The sequence below is a fragment of the Carassius gibelio genome, chromosome B16, assembly GCF_023724105.1.
Source record: "Carassius gibelio isolate Cgi1373 ecotype wild population from Czech Republic chromosome B16, carGib1.2-hapl.c, whole genome shotgun sequence".
Classification (NCBI taxonomy): Eukaryota; Metazoa; Chordata; class Actinopteri; order Cypriniformes; family Cyprinidae; genus Carassius; species Carassius gibelio.
This window is the reverse complement of record NC_068411.1, coordinates 26,518,353-26,542,706: the sequence shown is the minus strand read 5'-3', so window position 1 is coordinate 26,542,706 and position 24,354 is coordinate 26,518,353. Positions and strand designations below refer to the sequence as shown.

Below are 24,354 nucleotides of genomic sequence, written 5' to 3'. Positions count from 1 at the left end.
AATTCCACAGATTTAAGAAAATGTCAATGTTTGCCAGCTACTAAATGTTAAAAAATGTTTAAAAAAATCTGAAAATGTCAAACTCAGAAGAATGTTAAAAATCTGACACTTTAGTAGCAAGTTACGGATATGTAAAATGTTAATAAAATGATGTATTGAAAATTATTGATGTCTTTTTGGATTAGATTTGTATCAGATGCTATTAATGATGTTTCTTAATGGGAATCATGTTTTATTAAATTAATGTTTTTATTTGTATAAAACTAAATTTCTATTAACTATTCTATTAAGATAAATTAAATCTATATCTGTTGGATTGGATAAAGTTAAATATTTCTAATACATATTTCTTAAATTTAAAACAATTGTTTAATTGAATCTTTATATATTTGATTGAGAAAACTAAATTATTCTAATATTTCTTAAATGAGAAAGTTTGTTTTAATTAAATCTATATCTTTTTGTTTAGATCAAAAATAGAATTTAAATTAATTTACTTTCATCAACAAGAAAAATATACTTTCTATCAGGTTTTACTAAATAGTTTTCATAGACAGAGAAAATATTGTTTAGAGCAAGTTATTTATTTTTAATTGGTACAAGTAATAAAATATAGATGTGAACCATTACCCTAAATTTTTTTAATTGGTTGAATGAAACATTTTTTTCAGTGTATGTTTGGCATAATTTTTTTTTTTACATTTTTATGATAATTATGAACATTTACATTAATCTGAAAGTAACCTAGAGTTTTTGTGTAACGCTCAATTGTGATTCTTATTACTGTAATACAATAAAAATGTATTTAATGCAAGACATATTATGTATGACAAAGTAAATAAATAATAATTATATTAAATAATTTCATAAATATTTTATATTTAATAATTTTATAATTATATCATAATTATTAAAATCAGAATAAGGTTATTTTTGGCACATTACAGTAAATAAGAATTGATTTTAGGGTAAAATGTGCATATTTTGTTTAAGGTTTTGTGAGATTCATCCTCACAGATTTTAATGCTAATTTGCCCACCCATCAACAGTCTGTGAGGTTCTAAGAAAATGAAAACAGGACACAGAAATGAGTAAACACCGAGACAGATGAATTGAGAAGCCAAATTATTTACTGCCACCTAGTGGAATTCATGAAAATTCGCGTTTAAATCTATCTTTTTTAGTTTCTCACTGGCTGCCAGTTAAAAACATCTGACCTGACAGAAAGTGTTATGGATCAGTGAGTGGCACAGATTTCAAACACTGTTACTTTGACTACATTTAATTTAAAGTATTAACAAAACAAAGACTCAGCACAAAGCATGACAGGCTGTTTTAGTAAGACTAACATGCATTTCCCAAAGGGTCTCAAAACGTGAGTTATGTGCGTGTATGTGTGTCTTAGTAAATCTGGGAAATCTGCTATATTAGAAACTTACCCAACATCATCCATTATGCAGCCCGACCATTTATCTTCACACTTGCACTCCCCTGTGAGTGAAAGACGGATTACAGTGACACTATGAGAGTCTGTATGTGTGAGTACTGCTGTGTTTACTGCCAAAGCACGTACATGAAAAATATAAAAGTGTAAATAGGAAATAAGAACACTCACCATTTAAAATACGTTTCTTATCAGAAAAGATGCCGATATTTTGTCCCAGTGACTGGGCGAGAGTTATGGCCATTTCTTCAGTCTTTCCATACTAACACATTTGAGGAAAAACAGCAACAAAAGCCTTTGAGACTGACGTAAAAATTAATTTTCATTAATTAAAAGAGTCTCGCATAACCATAACCACTAACCTCATTGACTCCGCCTCCTTTAGTGAGTGAGCAGACTCCGCCCATGTATGAGGCTCCTCCCCAGTTGCTATGAAAACGGTTGCCCCTAGATGCAGAGGGAAAACTGATTAGACATGCTGTTTCACTTGATTAAAAAAACGAATGTTTGCTGTGTGTGTGTTTTCTTGATAACTCACGAAAAAAGGTGAACGGAGTCACACTTTTCTTTAATAAAGTCTCTTCTGTACTTCATAAACTCTCGTAATGTCACCATGGGATCGTCGTTGATGTTAAACCTGTTGTCCGCAGCCCACGTTTCCATCGCAACCAGCACAATTCTAGTGTTGAGTTGTTCTTTGAAGTACTACAGATACAAACAAAAATGATTTTATTAACAAGAGGTAAATAAAGAATTGCATCTCTTGCATGTAAATCTGAATCCACAGGACACCTGTGACGACTGCAGAATGATGGCCCTTTTTGTTTTTCATTCTAGAGCTCAGTTTGACATATTGGAAAAACAGGCTGAAGCTGATAAATGCCAACTGTCTCTCAACAAAGAGAGGAATGGAGGGATGTTAATGTGACTGTCAAGGGCAGACAGACTGAAAAAACAAGCAGATAAAGCAGCTCATGACATGACTGTTAGACTGTACAAGGTCTATTTGTCTTCAGAAACCGATGAGGATCAGCATTCTGTTTAAAAATTATTAAAATGGTGCATTATTAAAATTATTTAAAGGGGGGGGGGGGGGGGGGGGTGAAATGCTATTTCATACATACTGAGTTTTTTACACTGTTAAAGAGTTGGATTCCCATGCTAAACATGGACAAAGTTTCAAAAATTAAGTTGTAGGTTTGAAGGAGTATTTTTGTTCCCAAAATACTCCTTCCGGTTTGTCACAAGTTTCGGAAAGTTTTTTTCAAGTATGGCTCTGTGTGACGTTAGATGGAGCGGAATTTCCTTATATGGGTCCTTAGGGCACTTCTGCCGGAAGAGCGCGAGCTCCCGTACAGCGAGGCTGAGCACAGACATTTCACTTTTACTGTCTATGCATTTCATTGATCAGAGCGATTCACTGATCAGAGCGAGAGCGTCGCGAAATGTCACAAAAGAAGTGTGTTTTTGGTTGCCAGGGCAAGACAACCCAGCACAGATTATCAAAAAAAACAGCATTAAGAGACCAGTGGATGGAGTTTATTTTTACAGAGCATCAACGGAGTTGTGCAAGAGTTTGTGTTTGTTCCCTGCATTTTGAAGATGCTTGTTTTACAAACAAGGCCCAGTTTGACCACGGATTTGCGTATCGTTTATTTCTTAAGGATGATGCAATCCCAACGAAAAAGGGTCACGATCATGTGTTGGAACCGCAGGCGGTGAGTAAAACTGCTTCAAATATCTCTGCCTCCTTGTTAGTGCGTCCCCTCCCATGCCGGAGACCCGGGTTCGAGCCCCGCTCGGAGTGAGTCGTTGCTGCTGCTGCTCTCGTTCAGTTTCAGCCTCGGGATCTGATTCTGGATCATAAATAAACGGCTGAATCTGACTGTTAGCCATGGTTTGTTTTGGATGATGGTTTTTTTCCTTCACGGTAATGTCACAGCTTCCACATGCTCTCAACGCAAAAGCCTACTGGCGCTCATGATTCTTTAGCTCCGCCCACACGTCACGCCTCCAGCCGGTCGTGTTTTTCCGGGAAAAATCGGTACAGACTATCTTTCTCTTATGAATATAATAAAACTAAAGACTTTTTGGAGTTATGAAGGATGCAGTACTACTCTATAGGTACTAAAGATTAACAGGATATTGAGTGAAAACGAGCATTTCACCCCCCCCCCCCCCCTTTAAAGAAGACTATGAAATGTACATTACTAGCATCTTACCAGATCAGCCATATTCACAACAGATTTAGCGTAGTTATTTGTCTGTCCAACGGAAAGGCGATGTTTCTTGTACTGGGAAAAATGAATGTGAATACATAATAAAATTAATGCATTACAGGAATAAGGAAAAAACTATAATAAATTGGTTAATTATAGGTTAGTTAATCATGTGAATAATGGACTGTTACTCATCTTACCATCAAATGATCATTTATGACCATCAGCTCTATATATTTGGTCTCATCTGCAACACTCCGTGGATTTTGTGATATCTGTGTGAGGAATTTGACAGTGCATCATATTTTATCATCTCCCTGCCGCATGCAAAACACGCTTACTGCAGAGAAACAGCTGATCTAAACATTAGTGCTATAAAGAGTTCACAGCCCTGCTGTAAATATTTCATGAGTGTAGGAGAGATGGGGATGAAATCACATCAGATAGTCTAAGCTTAACAGATACACACACCCACAACCCATGAGCCATGAGTGTTGTGAGACAGTATACACACCTGTCTCTTTTTCCGTCTGTGGGCAGCACTGGACTGTGGAGGGTTCTGGAACGGTGACTCTGTCAGATGAACTTAAACAAAAAATAACTATCAGTATGGACAGTTGAGCATGAAGTGCATGCACACAAATCTAATTCATTCTGCTTTATTAATTAATTATACACCCCATGGGCTCTTATTTATAGTGTACTCATGCTATATACATAATACTTTAAATCTGAACATGAGAATGGTTCATACCTGCAGAAATGAAGTCCTCTGGGGGGTCTAAACCAGGAGACTGATAAATCATGTGCACATGAACCTCCTCCTACAGGGAAAGAATGTGACGAAATGATATGATTCATATGTGTCAAACACTCCTACATAACACTTAGTGAGTTTGATGGGACACATTCATTGTTCAGTTTGTATAAGAAAGACACATCTCTGTCAGGAGTTTCTAAATTGTATTAGTTTAACAGTAAGTTTCAAAGGACCCTTTTGGTGATATTGGTCATTTTCTCACAGAATCTATAATGCAGCCAGTCACATTTTTATTGTGCAAACTTGTTGTCTAAAACTTCTAAATGTATTAATTACAATACTTTTAGTTTGTTACAGTATGTTAGTTTTGTTGTTTGAATTATACCCAAAATATATATTTTTTAATGTTTATACAGAATTTGAGTTAAAAAATATGACTACACTATTCACAAATGTGATATCTAGCATATTGTGAATACATAGTTAAGACAATTTTGAAAAAGATACGAAGGAGAAGTGGGAAATTAACGTTTTGACTACCGTTTGCTGAAGTCTCTAAAATATGCAACTTGATTTGCTTGAGACGAAGCTCCACACAGACTAAAATGACCAACAGAAAAGGTCACGTTATGATTCGCACACTGTTAATTGGAATAATTATCCTGTCTTTGTGTTTATTTACTTTATACAATGTGAGCGCGCACGTGACGTCACGCCGCACCCGCCTAAGTGAGTTTGCGCGCGCTCCCGAAGAAACAGTACCTAACACATCACAACAATACACGACGAAACCGGACAGAAGATCATCGATTCTGTGCGACAATGACCGTTATATCATCAAAAGAGTCCGTTGAAGTTTACTGTTAATCAGGTATGTGCGCGATGTACCGGTTCTCATAGCGTCCCTCGGATGAAACTAAAGCGCAACAGGTTTTATCATAACGTTAGCCTTTAGCTGAGATTAGCTTGTTAGCGCTGGAATATACTCTGCTATGAATCATAACTAAACCACATCTGGAATTAAAACAAACCGTAAATCAAAACACCAATTACGATCTCGTGAAACTCAACAAATGTAACTTTAAGTCGCTTTTGACAGATAGACAGCATTAAACAGAGGTCTGCCATGTATTGTTCGTAATGACAGACGCTACGCAGAGACGTAACTTAGATTTATTATCCTCCACATAAACAGGACACACGCCTATTGTACATATACACAGAGACGTTTATTGTAGTCTACATAGACTTTACAATTAACGTAGATACATTATTGCTTAATACACAGACACTTATACGCAACACGACACGTTTAAGCAATGCATCAGCACTCGACGGGATTTTGACTCGTCTTTACTTTGTCTTTGAGGGAGTGGACATTACAGCAAAACTTAAGTACACTTTCTGTGTTTCCATACATGCATACATACAGCAAACCAATGCAAGTGACTCTAAATATATAACTTTTTCTGTCTTCATTCCCAGGGTCACATTTTACTCCTTTAATTTACTAATTTAATTTTGTGTGCCTTTCCCCACAAGGTTCCAGTTTTTCTTGACTCCAGCCATGTCTTGTCGTGACATTCACGCCACCAATGCTTTTGCCTTTATCATCGCGATGCTGTCTGTGGCCGGTCTGACCATCGCCACATTTATTCCCCAGTGGAGAACCACTCGCCTGCTCACCTTCAACCGCAATGCCAAAAACGTGACCGTGTACGATGGCCTCTGGACCAAGTGTGTGCTGCGTGATGGTTCTTCAGGTTGCTATTACTTTGATTCAGACTGGTATGCAAAAGTAGACCAGCTGGACCTCAGACTGCTTCAGTTCTGTTTACCTGCTGGTAGGTGCTCATGCTGGGTACTCATTTTTCAGTTAAATAAGGCCCTATGAAAGCTGTATTCTTTTCCCCAAATTTATTTTCATATTTATCAAGTTCATATTTAGTGTAATATCTAGTGAGACGGCAGATGCTGAAAACGCCATGAACATCACACGTGCTAGATTGTGTAGTAGACCAAACTGTGCCAAATCTATTTCATATTAAATAACAGTCGTTTTGTGATTTTTATATTCACTGACAATAGTCAATATTGTCCATAGTTGCCATATGATAAAGTGTACAGCTCTACTTTACATCCAGTGTTGCATTGTACAGTAAATTGGATTTCCATGACTTGTTCTGGTGATTCTGTCCTCATTCACCACACCATGGAAATCATCTGGTTTATTCTGTTGATATCAAACTCTTTTCTCCACAGGTCTGCTGTTTTCCAGCTTGGCTCTTCTGCTCTGTCTCACTGGCATGTGTAAAACTGCTTGCTGCTCCAAAACTCCTGAAGACATTAAGAACTCCCGCTGCTTGGTCAACAGCTCAGGCTGCCATCTAGTGGCTGGGATGCTACTGTTTCTAGGTGGGGCCATCGCCATGCCGCCCTCCGTCTGGTTCCTGTTCCACACACGTAAACTTAACGAGCGCTACGATAATCTGTTTGCCGTAGAGTTTGGGGTGTATGTGGCCATCGGCAGTGCTGGTGGTCTGATCTTAGCTGCTCTGCTGATGTTCATGTGGTATTGCATGTGTAAAAAACTGCCTTCGCCCTTCTGGCTACCTCTACCTGAAGGGCCTGCAATGACCAACAGCCTCTCCGCGCAGCCCCTTATGACCAACGGCTTGCCTTCTCCTGTGACATACGCACCCCAGACTTTCCCTCCGGCTGTTCTGGATGCCCCCGTTTTTGTCCCAGCACATGGTTACCCTCAACCTGCACCCACACAGCCTATGCCGCCTCATGTCTACATGCCACAGATGTCCATACCTGATGGTTACAGCTCAGAAGTGGGAGCCTCACATGCATATGGTTATGCTCCCTCTCAAAGCTACGCACCTTCTCAGGGATACGCCCCATCTCAAAGCTACGCCCCCTCACAGAGGTATGCTGGGCACCGCTATTCCACACGCTCCCAAATGTCCGGCATTGAGATTGACATTCCTGTCCTTGCTGACTGACACTGAGTTGGTTGTTTCAAATCAAACTGGTATTCTATTTCTATAACTTAGAAATGGTAAATTGGCTGTTGTAGGGAGTTTGAAGTTAACAAAATAGTGAAATTGAAAGAAACGCCTTTAGTCAATTAGTTTAGCAGGTAACTTAGTTATAACACTGAAAATGGCCAAAACAGGTCATCAAAGCAATAACACAAGTGGAATTATGAAGTTGCGTACCTGTCTCTCAGTGAGCTTTATTTATTAAACACAAGTAGAATTGTGTAAACTGTTCATAATTTCAATGCATATGTTGCATTTAATTCAGTGTGACAGGTTTACGTATTATGTACACACAAATACTTTCTTCTAATTTTCATGACTCTAATGTCTTTATTCTGCTTTTTAAACCTTGATAGTAACACTGTACTAAATGTTGATGTTAAGCACTGTTTTAACCTGTCAGTGAATATGCATGCTAATATCTAAATGTGATAAGTAAATGCTAGAAAGATACTCAACCTGTTTTATGACCGTTTTAACTTGTATTACTGTTAAGCCTTGGAGTTTCATATTTGCCTTTTATGTTGCCTTATTGTTGTAATACCTGAACATCATGTTTAGTTTTTTTTTTACTTTGTTGTTATGTGAAGGAGAATTAATTTTTACCTTAGGTTTATTATTATTATCTCTGTTTTAAAAACTGTCAAGATAAATCTTTTTTTATACGTTGAAGGGTTTGCAGGTTTTAGAAAACCATGTAGTTTGACTCTTGTTACTTGATGCCTTTGAGCAGTTGAATTACTCCTATCAAGACTGTAATTTCACTTATTGATTTTTGCTTTGTAATGAGCCTTACTTGAGCAACAAACCATTAATGAAACATGACGCTGCATTCCACTGTATTCTTTTAGTGCAGATGTATTGTTTTAAAGGTGTCACAACAGAGAAGTCATTGCAGTGTAACTCAAGTGCATTTGAATATTACACGCTCTAGTAGTATTTTTGTTTACTGTTACATAGTCACTTCATTCATTGCTAAAATGACACCAATGTCTTAAAAACAATTAGTTCCTATTACATTTTGCACAAATCCATTTCATCTTGCCTGTAGCAAAATGTTAATTTTGTAAAAAGCTCTATTACAAAAAGTTAATGTTTTTTAAACATAAAATAGACTACTAATGTATTGAGTGCTCTTTATTAAAAGTGCCGTTTATTAAAAGTCACTTGGTGTCTGAGTTGTTTTCTTTAGGGTAAGCATACTGGTAGAATTATTTATTTAAATTACCGTGCTTAAATGTTTTATAAAAATCTAATTGAAATAATTTAATAATTATACTGCAAGCTATACAACATAAATGTAAATCTAATTCAATTAAAATCTGAAAAACTTAAATTGAAAAAATGTCCAATGTAGTTAAAAAATGTTCCATGATATTTATTAATAAATTATTAGGTAAAATATTTATTATATTGTACATTGTTAGCACTTGATTATACTCTTGAATTAATCTCTCTCTCTCTCTATATATATATATATTATCTACAGATTTACAATTTGAGGAACCAATATTGTTTTACCCAATATTTGTTTAGGTCTATGTATTTTCAGCCTAGAATAGTACAATGTCTTAAGCTTAAAAACATTAACATAAAGCAAATATGCTGAAACTGAATGAGAGCCATGTCTTTCGAGTGCTTTTCGTATGATACACAGAGACGCTATGAAGAGCGTTTCAAATCAGCCACTCGGGAGGTTCCATTTTATTTCGGATGGCAGCTCGCTGGGTTTTGGAGCAGAGCCAGTCAGTCTCAAGATGTTTAACAAAAGCTGACCTGAAATATCAGACAACAATTACATCATCTGGCAGACACTTCTATCCACCATGACTTACAGTGAATTTGAGATGTGTATTATCAGACGTGTGTTCCCTGGGAAGTGACCTTGCCTTTGCTAGCACTGTGCTCTACCAGCTGAGCTGCAGGAACACTACACATCCTGCGAGCACAATCCTGCATGCTTGCACTCGCAGCCAGGGGGGAATATCAGTGCGCTAGATAAGAAAGACGAGGGAGACACTGATCTGGTTTCTGTGGAGGCTGTTCCACTACACCCCCATATACTCATGTATAAGAGGAGGCACTTTGTAAAGGATTAGCCGTATAACGCAGATGGCCTCTCTGATCTATTGGCTTAGAATAAGATGGGGTTTTCTGTATTGGAGCAGAGGAGGGTGTGTGTGTGCTCTCTTGGGGACTAGATCATGAATAGAAAGCAGGTTGGGGGATGGCACACTTTCATTTTTTTTTGGAAAGTGTGTTAAGGATGTTGAGGGGGTGGGGTGCCTGCTGCACTTTCTAGAGACGATCACTCACCCCCATCACTATCAGCCCACCCTACTGTCCACTGAGCAAAAGACAGTGGGAATGAGAGACATAGAGAGAGAAGAGATGTCTCTCCAAAAACAAACGCATTCACATAAAATAAAATACAAAATGTTAATTTCCTGATCAAACTAGGACTTGAAGACAAGTTGAAAATAGTGATATAGTGAATTATCACAAGTTAAAATAACTACATTTTTTAAATATATTTAAAATGTGGACAAAGCAGAATTTTCAGCCTCCATCACTCCAGTCTTCAGTGTCCGATGATCCTTCAGAAATTATTTGAATATGCTGATTTAAATCATTCATTGTTATCAATGTTTAAAACAAATGGGCTGCTTACAGTAATATTTATGAGGAAATCATGATAAATGTTTTCAAGAAACTTTCAGAAATTGTAAAATCATATATGACGGCATTTTAGTGTTACGAAAAAACCACTAAGATTACAAGATTAAAGTTTTAATATTTTGAGAAAAGAGTCAAAAACATGAGAATAACTAGCAAATACAATAATAAAGTCAAAATTAATAAATCAACTAATTTTGAATTTATTCTTGAAATATTTTGCCTTTACTCTCAAAATATTTCAACTTTATTTTCAAATTGCTACAACTTTATTGTCTGAATTTTGACTTTTTCTCGAATTAGTACTACTTTAATTTCGGAATCTACAATTTTTAATTGTTGCACTAACATGACGTTGTAATAAAAAAAAAAACTACATTTATTTTAAATATTTTAAATATTATTGGAAATATTTTTCAACCCCAAAACCATCAGCATAAAGACACTGAGTATTTCTTTAATAAATAATACAAATATTATTTTAAATATTTTATCAAATAAATTAAATCATAAATAATTTTGTATTGCTGCAATATTTTAGAAAATCTACAATATCTGTAATAGTAGCTATATTCTTAGCTATTTGGCTAATTATTTCCAGCAAAGCTGATATCAGTCAAAAAGAACAGTCATTTGTTTGACGCTGTTTTTTTTCAGACTTCGTGGATTCGGATAAATTATGTGCAAAAATTCAGGACCATGAATTAAGCAAGTAAAGAGGGTCCACTTTGATCTCATTATGACTTCAGGTAGGTTGAGAGGCAGAGACCCTGCATGTACTGTGAGCTTTGAACAGCATCCAGCAGTGAGAGACGCTACAGAGGCCAAAGAGGGACACGTTTTCGTGTGTCCCCCGCTGCAGTGCGAGGCGGATGACAGATGCATGTGCCATATGGTGAACAGAACGATACTGTCCCTCTGGTTTGTGACTGTGTCTGAATGAATCAGATCAGAGGACTGCCCTGTTGCTGAGGTCACAACACACAAGGTTACGAGGTTGATATGAAACACGACAAAACCATCAGCATAAAGACGATAAAGAAACCGAGTCCTTTCTCAAGGTGCATGGGATGCTCTTGAGACAAGCTAACGAAGCATTGCACAACAAAAGGAAGAAGATGAGCATTCCACACATTACCAAATAAGTATATATACACACACACACACACACACACACACACACACACATAGTATATATCCAGTGTATATGTATATATAAATGTGCTTAAAGCACTAAGCATAATTACAAATATGAATATTTAATATACATTTATTCCATTCATTATATCATTACATTCAAGCCATTTCTGATAGCATAAATACCCTGGACTTATAAATGTGTGTGACCGGACAGATAAAACAAAGCTGAGAGAAAAAAGGCAAACTGTGAATGGATCATGAACTCCCTCTTGTGTCACTGAACAGGTTTCATTCTCCCTTTAATGAAAGAACTTCAACATCTCAGCCCTTCTCCGCTGCTCTAAATGCCACACATCTCTTCATTAGCATGTTCCTCTGTGAATCACTTAATGAATCAGATAATCGTTCTGTGACTGAGAAATGATATTTTCCTCTGTATAACCTCAGTGACACAGCTTTAGCTCGTCTTTCACGAATACACCCTCCTCGTTCTCTGCCAGTAGTAGATAATAGCTGTGCTTTTGCAGAGCCAGGTGTCTCTATCAACTGTGTGATGGGCTTATCAGTCAACATATGACCTGTCTGTACAGGACAAACCCTGTTAAACTGCTCAAGTATACAGTTTAATCTACATACACCTTAAAACCAAAGTAAAGATGCAGCAAGAATGCTATAGAAACTGTGGTAATACAATAGCCTAATTGTTTTTACTTTAAAGCTAATAAACAATATGATGAGAGATAGAAATCTTACAATACAGATATAGGCGATATATGCTGTGTTTAATGCAGTGATCCGCTATACTTACACTTGTAGTGTTCTCTCCTCCTGGTTCGATCATGTATGTGTGGTTCCCATCAAAGAACATCCCACTAGAGAGGAAAAAAAGAGAGAGATGGTAATGCATAACTAGTAAGTTAAACATTTTAGTGGTCATTATATTAGAAACTAATGTTATTAAAACATTTTTTTTTCTTTTACTAAATCAATCTGAAATCAATTTAAAAGACATTTTAAGAATTTAATATAACAATCCTTTTTAACTAGAAAAGCAACGTTTGTCAACAAACTTTGAATGCTGGTTTGACAAAAATGTGATAAATTTAAAAAGCATTACAGTTGGGAGGTTTATATGTGCCTTATGGACAGATATTATAATGAACTGAAAGGGTTGAAGTTCTTCAATTCAGAATTCTGCACAACTCTTGCTCTTTTCTGCTCAGTATATACTGTATATTGCCTACTAATATAGAAAAACAATGCAATAAATAGTTGTATGCTACATTGTTGCACATAAACCTCATCTGGTTGCATGATTAATTCAGTGTGGGGCGTCCAGTTATCTTCTTGGAAAAATGGTTAGTATGCATTTTTAATGCAATTAAGTGCAAAAATGTTTAGAATAGACTAATGAGATTCTTCCATGTAGATGTGTCAGTGCTGACTGTCCAAATGCAGGTAATTCTCACACTTGTCATGTACCATTATACTTGAGGAATAATGAGTCATAGTGGAGACTGTGTGTGTGTGTGTGTTTCTTTGTGTGTCCAGACGTCTCTTTTAGCCTTGAGACATGCAGAGAGGATATCATTCTCTGCTCTGATGGAATTTATCTTTTAGATCAATCAGTCGGTGACTCTCAGAGAGCCTCCAGACTGTGCCGAGACACGCAAGGTGACTTCTGAAAGCAATGGGAGGATGATACAATGCCCTTTAGCCTGACTACATTCATAAATACAGAGCGCCCTCTCACACATGAATTAATTGTCAAAGAATTTTCAATGGGTAATGAGAAAATGAAAGTTCATCAAGACAGACTAGAGAGAGATAGATAAATATATAGATAGAGACGCTGCTTACATCCGGTGTAGGCATAATGTATCTTAAACCAACCCTAAGCCAAGTTTGTATAATAACAGAACAGCCGACATTAACCACATCACTAATGGCTTTAGGTCAATGATCCGTAAGAGGTAAAATAGCTCTCAGTCGATGAGGGGTTTTAAAAGTGTCTGCTGGAGGCTGTCATCAGCAGCTCGTGACTGTTTTCAGAGCGTAACGCTGTTTGTCTGACCCGTAATATGACATTAAGATAAAGCACCATAATCTGCAGTCTCAGCAGCACCACTCCTCCCTCTCACACATTAACACACATAAGAGACAGTATCATCTCCTCTCAGTATCATGTCCTCTTTTAAATGTCACACTTTATATACTCATATTCACCACAGTTCTATTTGGAGTACGTTTTTCATTTTATTTTATTATTATTATTTTTAAACAATAAATACATTTATATTGTTACAAAATATTTATATTACAAATAATTGCTATTCTTTTACACTTCCTATTTATACAATAATTTAAAAATATGTATTATGGTCTTTACATAAATATTAACCAGCACAACTTTTTTCAATATTGATAATAATAAGAAATATTTTTATCAAAAAAATCTGCATATTAGAATGATTTCTGAAGGATCATATGACACTGCAGACTGGGGTAATGATGCTGAAAATTAAACTTTGCATCACTGTAATAATTTACACCTTAAAATATATTCAAATACAATATTTAAATAGCTATTTTAAATTGTAATAATATTTCACAATAGTACTGTCTTTACTGTATTTTTGATCAAATAAATACAGCCTTGCCAGCATAAGAGACTTCTCAAGTTATTAAACTTAATCACCCAAACTTCTGAGCAATAGTGTAATTTTTAATCATGAAATGTTTCCCTTTAAAACAAATTGTACTATATTGTTTATTGCATATAACAAACCTATATTAACCCATTAACTGTCACTCACGTTTTTGAAGATAGACTTGAATGTGCATGATACAAACCTAAATTTCTATAATTCATGACTAAAAACATTTTGTAACATGATTTTGATGTGCCATTTACATGGTAATGCAATGTCTGATTTTAAAATGGGTTTTAAACAAATATACGTGTTCTCAAATGATTTAAAACAGGCCAGTTCCAGTATTAATTTTCACTAATTTATTTTGGATATATTTTTAAATAATAGTTTTTTTTCTGTTGATGAAATTATTCTTTAAATTTAGTCAATATTTTATCATTATTTAGTCGTTTGAATGAATTTTACTAAAATGACATCTATATTTGTCTGATCAACTAAAATGAGTACACAGATATTGTATATTAATTAATTTAAACATATATCAACATTTAACAACTACCATGTGAACACTGTCCTGAAATTATATCTCTACTATGAGTTCACTGTATTGTAATTCAATATATTGAATTCTTCATTCTTTTGTCCTTCAACAACAGCAATAAATTAGTCCTTTACTAAGTTTCATTTTAAGATTAAGTCCTAAATCTGTGCGGATGTGATTCTTAGAGGAGAAGATATTTAGGCTGTAAATGTTTGAGAGTGATGACTATGAATGTGAAGAGCCCTGCTGCTCTATTTCTGAGCTACATTTGACCTGACTCTGTGCATTCAGATACAGAGCGAGAGACAGAGAGAGAGAGAGATGGATCTGACCTGGCTCCTTCTCTCTCTAAAAATACAGACGGAAGGAACTGAGCTATCCCAGAGGGCCACGCAGAGAGGCGGTGTATGTGCCTCTATAGAGACTAACTCAATTCTCCTCAGGCACACGAGTGGCTCAGCAACACAGCTAGGTTTACTTCAGCCATGCAGAGAATACAGCAGGAAGCTAATAATACAAACATAAATCTTACAAACACAACAAACATTACATTTTCAGCTTGCAGCAGTGGATCAAAAGGCCAGACGTGATGCAGTGAGCCTTACACTGTACACAACAGTACAGGGGAGAACGACAGAAACACACACATGCAGGCACAAAGAGCGCTGAGAGCATTAGTGTGTGATATGAGAGAAGGATAATAGCATGATGTAATTATACAGCTCTGTAATTGTTGAATGGGATAATCGCAGCTTTGGCCTGATAATATGTGGTTATTTATGAATGTGTCTTAGAAGGAGACAGACAGTTCTGTGGGCAACTGCGAGTAAACAGCATGCAGTCAAAACTAAAGCATGTCATGCTGCTTTTGTAAACCGGTGTGTGTTTGTGTGTTCATTCAGACATGCAGCACATCTATAGAGGGACTTACTGTAATCCATGGCATGTTGAAAGAGCCACATATGACTTCGGAATATCATGTACTTTCCCGTGGTAATAACAGTGTTCTCCACCCTGCGGAGAGAAACAAACAATAATTACAAACAGCACATACTGTTAATGGCTTTAAATGTGACTAATTCAATCATAATCCAGTAAGGAAATTCAGAAGAACCATTCCTTTTATAATATTAGTTTTATTGTTTTGTTTTTAACCCAAGTGCTGCATAATGTGACGCAGCTGTTGACAGATTTGTTATTTATCTGTTATGCATAATCATGATTTGCTTTCATAAATGTCTAATTAAAAAGTGTCAATATTTGAATGAGGCAAGGTACATTTTATTTTAAGAGCTATAATAAAAAAAATAACTATATATATTTTTTGTTTGTACAACAGTTAGCTCCAGTGTTCCAAGAGCTGCTAAATTAATAAAAGTAAATGTTAATTTGCAATAGTGGTGGGGATTTTTTTTGGACTCTTTCTGTATTTTACATCGACAAGTGACTGTTGTTGATGAGTGAAAAGTAACAGGCATTATTTTGTCTAAGATGTACATTGTTACTTAATATTAACTTATTGTATATTTAACTTGTATAAAAGCAATATCACTAATAAGGCCAAGATCATGAATTTTTGTATGTTATGTTGACATTAAATGTATAAATTTTGCATATGTATGGGTCAACATTTATACTGGCCACTTTTGTTTGAACTGAAGTGATCAGAGGACTTGTAAGAGTATTGCTGAGTATGTATGTTATTTATGAAATATTCTTAGTGTAAGTGCTCGACCGCCATTAGGGCTGCAGGTTTTCTCTTCCTGCTTTTTCTCAGAGGACTGAAGCTGCAGCATTTACCAGCAGATCAATTTCATTTTATCCCTATATCTCTTTCTCTCTCTCTCTCTGCAATGAACAAAAAGCTTCATATGCTGAGTTGTACCCATTCCTTTACTGCTCTCTTTCCTCTAGCTTGTTCTGGAGCAATTCTGCCTCTTTTTTCCACATGTAGCACTTTCTGTCCTCAAGAGTTCTCAGCTAATCAAGAGCCGAGGGCAGACTCTACCACACACACAGAGGCATTCCAGAAGAGTGCAGTTGTTGTAGAGACAGCCCCTTTCAGACTAATGACCCAGCATGCATTAGTGCCTAGATTCACAGAGAGACAGGCTGTGTCCAAAATGTAAAAAAATGCTGCCTTCTCATGCAGTATATAAAGATAAGAAGGTATAAAAGATGTGAATTTGAGATCATCTTTAACATGAGAAGAGGCCTGAAATTCTATAAAATAGACTGTTGTTCAAAATTTTGGAGGGATTAAGATATTTATGCTTTTTTTCAGCCAGGACCAAATAAATTGATAATTCCATTTATCAAAGAATCCTACAAAATGTATCACAGTTTCCACAAAAATATTAAGCAGCATAAGAAATGTTTCTGTAAACTCAGCATTGCCCCACAGGAATAAAATTAAAATGTTAAATATATGAAAAAACAAAACATTTTAAATTGCAACAATATTGTCATGATTCTGCCCTCGTGTCCTTGATTTTTCCCTAGTCTTGAGGCAGGATCATGACAGACCGGTGTTTTGTGTACAAGCACATGGCCTTGTCTTTGGGCCATGTGCTTGTGTTGTCTCGTTCCCTTGCCCCGCCCCCCTTGTTATCCTAGTCTTGTCGTGATTGTCCTATCTGTGCCACCTGTCGTGTCTTGATTAGTTCCCCTATTTAGATCTCCTAGTGTGCTCTGTCTTTTGTCGGTTCATTGTTTCCTCAAACTGTTCCACATATATGTTGCTACCTGTCAGCCTCGTGAGTTAATCCTTGTCATCCCTGAAGAAGTCTTTGTAATACCGTGAATGTTTGTTTATAGTTAGTGTTTAGTGTCTTTATCTGGTCAGCCCAGTCTTGTTTGGTTATTTAGTCTTTACCCTAGCTATTGTTTTCCCCCTTGTGGGTTTTGTTTTCCCCTTTTGTCATCAATAAACCCTTCGTGTTGGGAATCCTGTCTGCACTTGAGTTCCTCCCTTACCAAACCCTAACAAATATTTCATAATATTTCTATTTTTTCTGATCAAATAAATGTAGCCTTAGTGAGCATAAGAGACTTCTTTCTAAAAACTTTGGAAAAAGTCTTACTGACCCCAAACATTTGAATGGTAGTCTTTTTATTATTTGTAGTTTAATACACACTAGTATACATAAAAATGATCAGTGGCATCATAAGTCAACAGCTATTTTCTCAAGATGATTTTTTTTTATCACAGCTTCCAAAAAAATACAGGAAACAAACGTTGTACCTAGCTGCTCATCTAATTTTACAGAATATTTATTTGTATACAATTTGTATTTTTTATTTAAAAAAAAATAACTTGTGCAAACATTAGCAAAATGTGTTTTCTCAAACTTATTCACAGTCATATTTTATATTGAATTTAAAAGATAGTTTTTTCTCTTTGTTGTTTCTTCAGCAGATGAAAATATATAATGTAAACTAGATAAGGAACTATATGTTTTCTTTGTAATAGACAAATACTAATGATAATCTTTCATTTAATAAACCTACTGTTCCCCTTTCCTTGTGATTTCCTGAATTATGATGTCAGCATATATGTTTTAAAACCAATTATGTTTGCGTTGTTGTGGTCAAACCACTATAGATATGTGGTATCTCACAAAATAGCAAGATGTCTTCTTTTAGATCCACCAATACGACATGGTCTCAGCGAAATATACATATAGAGCTTCTACAGATACAACAGTGTTTTTGTATGATTCATATAATCCCTTTGTATTTAATAAATCTGTAGTTAAACTATATGGAGCCAAAAGAGTCTCAATAAAGATAAATGCACACACTTCATTCACATATGCACACATAGGATTCATACATGCACACACATGATTCATAAATACACACACAGGATACACAAATGCGCACAAAATTTACAAATGCACACACAACATTTTTAAAGCACAGAAGATTCACAAATGCACACAAAATTCAGAAATACACACACAATTCAAAAATGCAAACAACATTTACAAATGCACTCAAGATTCACAAATGCACAGGACAAGATTCAGAAATGTATTTCTGATGCACACACACATATATCTTGATTTACAAACTGCTTGCGGTCTGTGAACTTCACTCACGAACGACTCACTTTCCTCATCGAACGACTCACTTTCCTCACGAGTCACGCAGCGAACGACTCACTTTCCTAAGTGAATGAAGTGTGTGCATTTATCTTTATTGAGACTCTTTTGGCTCTATAAAACTAAGAGGTTGTTCCCCATTGCAGTGAGGAAATGAAGCTAAATATATCCATGTTTTTGTCCCTTCAGTGACTCTCTTTCTCTCTCTTCATCTTCAGCCATTTCTCTGTTATTCCCTCCTTCCTCACAGTACCCACCGCTCTATTTTTTTCATCCACCCATAAAAGCAAAACAACGCCTAAAGAGCCCTTGTAACCTTACATGCATAATATTTCCTCAGGCTTTATAGGCTGGGTTGTGGGCGTAAGGCCTCTGTGGATCCTGAATATCTTCACTGAAGCCTTCATGGCAATCAAACTCAGATCAATAAAAAAACATAAAACATGTTAAACAGGCTGTATCCAAGTTAAATCCCAGAATATGGGCCCTTTAGTTTCTAAAGGATAACAGAGAACCTGGGCACGTCCACACACTTTGATACAATGAGGGTGTTCAACATGCAGCACACAAATAGGACACTGTATCCCTGCTCCTGTGAGAGTGTGCGACCGGAACAATCTACCACTGGGCTAAAACAAGCAAACACCTTCTGCTCTGGGTGTGATGTGTCCCATCTGAACACACACGTGCCTCGATACACTGACAGAATGAAGCTGAGAGTCCCAGAGTGGCTCAAAGATACAGAACTGATCAGACTATAGTTACTGTACCAGAGGAAAACTCACAGTCATGGAGTGGAACAAAAGGGGCCAAGGCATTTAAATGAATTATTCAGGTAAATGTTTACTGTAACATTCAAAAACAAATTGGTACTACTTAGTGGTAAAAACTCCTGGTTAAGCACTACCAACCTTATTTGTGTGGGAGTTTTTAAGCTCCAGAATAGAACATTCTAATACCATAAGATCACCTAACGTTTTTTGGTTGTATCCACCTTATTCTTCAATGCCTATGGCAGAGACTTCCAGTTCATTAGCCGCTATAAGAAAATAACGAGAAGAATAACAACATGCAGTAAACTGTAAAACTGTTTGCACTACAAACCAGTGTGATCATAATTAAGATAGTACGCTAAAATAATAAGGTAAGACACACCAATTTGCAATATCAAGCAGCAAAACAAACTGTTTTGTACAGCTAAAAATAGCTGGACGCCGATGACACTAGAAGCCAGTCCCATAAAAATGACAAATGCCTGCACCCACTCTTACAGCAAGAAAAAGGTGGAGACATTTTTTCAAAAAAGTATTTTTGTTGATTAATCATGAGCTAAAGGTATGAGATATTTGTGGTCTAAAGCAGACATTTATTGATATTGGAATGACTTTTGTACTCACTTTGTTGACAACTGCATTCCCCTCCTCTGATATGTGCCTCTCAATGTAATTTGATGACAGAAGATCACTGCAAAAAAAGAGCAAAATACACAGTTGGTAAATTTTTTTACATTTTCACTAACATTATTAATGAACTCATTGAATTCTATTCTTCTATTTTGTTATTGTTCTGAAATTTTAAATAAAATATTTTAAATTTTAAAAATCACATAAATGATTAAAGAGCATCATAAACATAAAAGTGCCAGTTTAGATTTTAAGCTTTGGCTCAGACTGCTATGTAATTGCAGTAAATGCACTAGATGCAAGAGAGGAAAGACCAAACAGATTTCAGTATGTAAATACTATAATGATGCCATCAAAATGTATGCAATACATCAAAGAGGTGGAAAGCTTACAAAAGCCAAAATATGGTGTGCTGTATATACAGTATACTGTAAGAAAATTTCTGGAGAAAAAGAAAATAAAGAAAAATAGACTGCCTGATAAAGACTGGCTCTGTAAATATGATTCATCATCCTACAAAACACTTCACTCCTGGTGATCCTGGCATCACACATTTAATGAGCAGATCAAATCAACAGTCACGTCACTCATACATTCTGCTTATCTAACAGAGGACTCAAATGGAACAGAATCTGGAATGGAATCTGTGTTCCAACACTAAGAGTCATGAGCACAGTTAACCTGTGGAGAGATCCATGGCCGATTTCATACATCACAACTGACTAACACTATGTTGTGTGTCTGGGAGAGCACACTGTTCCCCTGGAGGAGGATACTGACTGTAGCATGTAAATAAAACCTATAGGAGCCAAATGATACAACTGCAATCATCACAAATGGCAATGTAGTGAAAAACAGACTGAGCGCAGGAGGAGAGACGGGTGAAAGTGTCTCACAGTGGGAGTTCTGACTGTGAAATCAGTTACCGTGAGCTCATCAATAGTAGGACAATCACAGCATGACATCAAGCCAGTCTTTAAAGACAGAAACACACATCTTCAACAGCAGGTGATTAGCAGGGTATTTATGGAGCTACAGTGCTGTAACGGGCAATACAAAAAAGTATGCGTTTAGAGATTCATTCTGTGGTAAAGGCAAATGTACATCGAATAATTGTGACTGTGAGACAGAAATCGAAACTAGAGAACTAGCAGAGGAAAGGACAAACCAGCAGACAGAAAGAAAATGACAGAGCACTGAGAGAGTATAAAAACAGTAGCAGAAGATAAAGACGGAGTGATAAAGTGGGATGTCAGAGGAAAGAAACACACAGTGATTGTAAGAGCTGCCTTTGCACACACACACACACACAAACAACCATATAGTTGACACTCATCAAATCGGCCTTCCCTACCTTTATCAGACAATGGTGGGTGAATTGAGACTTTTTTTAAAATAAACTAAGATACTTTTTTTTCCACACATTTGAGACAAAATGGGTCATTATGTCACTCACAATATCATAAATAAGAGAAGTCAGTCATTCTCTTTGCTAAAGTGCATCTGCCACTGTGTTTTTGTCTTATATTTTCATTTGAATGACTTGATAAAGTTAATATGTTACATATTGGAATCAAAGTAAGTTCAGGATAGTAAATATTAGTAAAAGTAAAAGTAAATTTGAAAACTGCATTATGTGCAGTTAACTTTTTTAAGTTTGCATTTTATTAATTTTTTTCAAGCTGAGTGTTGATTGTATTTTAAAATAAATGTTTATAAAATTTAAGTTTGGGCTCTGTTGTTAATTTTAACCGTAGTAATGTAATAGTGCTCCTTATAGTTTAGAGCATAAGCAAACACAAATCCAAACGATAGCAGACAAAGGAGCACAGGTGAACACAGGTGGTTAACTGGGAGAACTGAAACAGGTGTGGAGCTAATTAATAAAAAACCATGGAAACAAACAAGGCAGGAGAAAAGAAACAGAAAACTAAACTAAAACAGATCGTACATGTGACAGTTTTCCCCCTCCCGGAATGGTGCGTCCTCGCACCGATAAAAATTGTCCAACAGAGGAGGAAAGGGTGTGGGTTCAGGAGGCGGCATAGAGCAGGCAATGGACAGGCAATGGGAAATGGGCATAGTTCATAGGGCGGAGTAGATGAAGGGAGGAGCATGGAGAAGGAGGAGCCAGGTGGAGATCCAGAGGCCAGCCAGGATAGTGGCTCACGGTGGAGTCAACGGCCAGAGGAGCCATGGTGGAGATAGGGCTGACAACACCAGTGGAGTAGGAACCCAGGATGGAGCAGAGTAGCTGCAGGGCCAGGGTGACACCAAGGATCCGGAGGGCCAAGATGGAGCAGAAGGCTCAGGTAACCGAGGTGGCGGCGGGGCTCCGAAAGACTGTGGAAGAGCCAGAGCGACTGAACATGGAGGCAGAGCCAGAGGGAAGGTGTGACGAGACTGGAACTCCCGAGGCGGATCAGAGTGCCCAGATGTCGCTGACTGAGGGTGAACTGAGGGTCTAACAGGCACCAGCTGAGATAGGGCTGAGGAACTGGCTTGTTTAAGTGGAGGTGGGGGAGGCAGGCTGGGAAGGAATACAGGAGGACTTAAGCTGGGCATGACCAGCGGGGACGCAGGAGATTCAGGGCTGGATGGAGCCAGCGGAGACACAGGAGAAATGGGAAATACCTCCCCAAACCTTAAAAGTCTTATAAGTCCATTTGAAGCCCCCCCCCCCCCCCCTTCATATAAATAATATACAATTTTATATTTATATCACACAAACTCACCAAATATAGACGGGTCACATATCAAACGAAGGCTCTCATTCTCCAGAATATCAATATGTTGGTTATTTCACCGATCAAACACTATACATTAGCGTTATTATTAAAAGAATCACAAAGATGGAAATGACTCCTCTGAACAAGTAAACACATGAGTCATATTCCTGCTCCGACACTCAAACACTACATCAGTTAATTCTCTAGGTTGTTTCCTTTTACTCCAATGTACTGTATATGGGTAAGGTGCACTTTTAAATTCAAGTATGCCCAATTCTTTTTAGAAATCACAAACGGAGGTGGTAAAGTTACACTTGGAGACAATAATACCTCCTTTCAGTACAATCTAAATATATTTTGTTTATATATATATACTGTATATATATATATATATATATATATATATATATATATATATATATATATATATATATACTGTATATATATATTAGTCAAATATTTAGAATCTTTCCTTATATAACACTTTTTCAAGTCAAAATATATTCAGTATTTTGTTCTTGTAGGTCACCTTTGGGGATCTCAGGTACCAGTAGAATGAATACCTGTCATGTGTTGGTACTGTCCCAGTCTAAGCAGAGTTGGAAATCTGCAGTGTATTTTGCTTAATGAAATGCAAAGGTAAAGGCTGATAACAGATTTCTACTTTAATTGCTTTGGGATTTGAATTATTTATAAGGAAAGCCCCACAAATCCCTATCCCATTCCAATCTATCCCTCTTCACACTCACCCTGCCCTACAAACATTTTAATATGGCGCTGTCACATGACTACAAAACTGCTCTCATTTCTCTTGTAAAGCTTAAAGGAATGGTCCAATGTATGAGACAGAGTGAGATATGCTAATGAAAGAAGAGAGGGAAACCAAAGGAATAGAAATGAATATGTTCACAGAAGAGAGAACAGATTGTGTGTTAAGTAGTGCTGTATTATTTGTGTGTGTGTGTGTGTGTGTGTGTGTGTGATAGAGATAGAGAGAGAGAGAGAGAGAGAGAGAGAGAGAGAGAGAGAGAGAGAGTCCCTCCTGGACAGCATTTTAAAGCATCATGCCATAATTATGTTGCCACAGTAATACTTCTGACCAACCTTTAAGACAGCACTGCATGTGTCCTTTTCAAAGACAGATATCCCAGGATGCATGGCTAAAAATTAATTTCTTTACAATATACTTCTGTATGCTATAAAGATTTATGCTTGTCTGTATTGTATGGTTTGCTTAGTATCCTGCTAATGTCAACCTCTATTGTAAGCACCTGAGCTTTTGTTATGCTCTGCCCCTTTGCTAAAAATTTTGAATTTTGAAATTTTGAAAGACATTTCAGTGAAAGGCATCATTTTGAGTTTCTTCCTCAGCAAGGAAACATCAAATTACTAAAAAGTGAAAGTAAAGACATTTATTGTTACAAAAAAATGTATTATAACAACTATCTGTTAATCAAAGAATACTGAGAAATATGTATAATTGCTTCCATAAAGATATTAATCATCACAACTGTTTTCAACATTGATAATATTATAATGTTTTCTAAAGCATCATGTGACACTGAAAACTGTAAAGATGGAGAAATTTCAGCTTTGCCATCGCAGGAATAAATTACACATTAAAATATATGA

The 24,354-nt window shown here is 36.5% G+C and overlaps 2 protein-coding genes across 5 annotated transcripts in view; one reads left to right on the top strand and one right to left on the bottom strand.

The window, feature by feature from the left end:
- The window catches only part of LOC127975467 (disintegrin and metalloproteinase domain-containing protein 22), a 60,396-nt gene that overhangs the window by 20,742 nt on the left and 15,300 nt on the right, over nt 1–24,354 (bottom strand). For all 4 annotated transcript variants that reach the window (XM_052579575.1, XM_052579577.1, XM_052579576.1 and 1 more), the window contains exons 4-14: nt 19,988–20,054; nt 15,416–15,498; nt 12,098–12,161; nt 4,418–4,487; nt 4,178–4,248; nt 3,864–3,938; nt 3,667–3,738; nt 1,983–2,149; nt 1,807–1,891; nt 1,616–1,706; nt 1,440–1,491 (exon numbers count right to left, since the gene is read on the bottom strand). In XM_052579575.1, coding sequence (XP_052435535.1) covers nt 1,440–1,491; nt 1,616–1,706; nt 1,807–1,891; nt 1,983–2,149; nt 3,667–3,738; nt 3,864–3,938; nt 4,178–4,248; nt 4,418–4,487; nt 12,098–12,161; nt 15,416–15,498; nt 19,988–20,054 — 897 coding nt within the window. The remainder of the gene's footprint in view (nt 1–1,439; nt 1,492–1,615; nt 1,707–1,806; nt 1,892–1,982; nt 2,150–3,666; nt 3,739–3,863; nt 3,939–4,177; nt 4,249–4,417; nt 4,488–12,097; nt 12,162–15,415; nt 15,499–19,987; nt 20,055–24,354) is intronic.
- cldn12 (claudin 12) lies at nt 5,133–8,639 on the top strand. Its single transcript, XM_052579635.1, has 3 exons — nt 5,133–5,294; nt 5,966–6,267; nt 6,686–8,639. The coding sequence occupies exons 2-3, from the start codon at nt 5,991–5,993 to the stop codon at nt 7,432–7,434; spliced, it is 1,026 nt and encodes a 341-aa protein (XP_052435595.1). The 5' UTR covers nt 5,133–5,294; nt 5,966–5,990; the 3' UTR covers nt 7,435–8,639.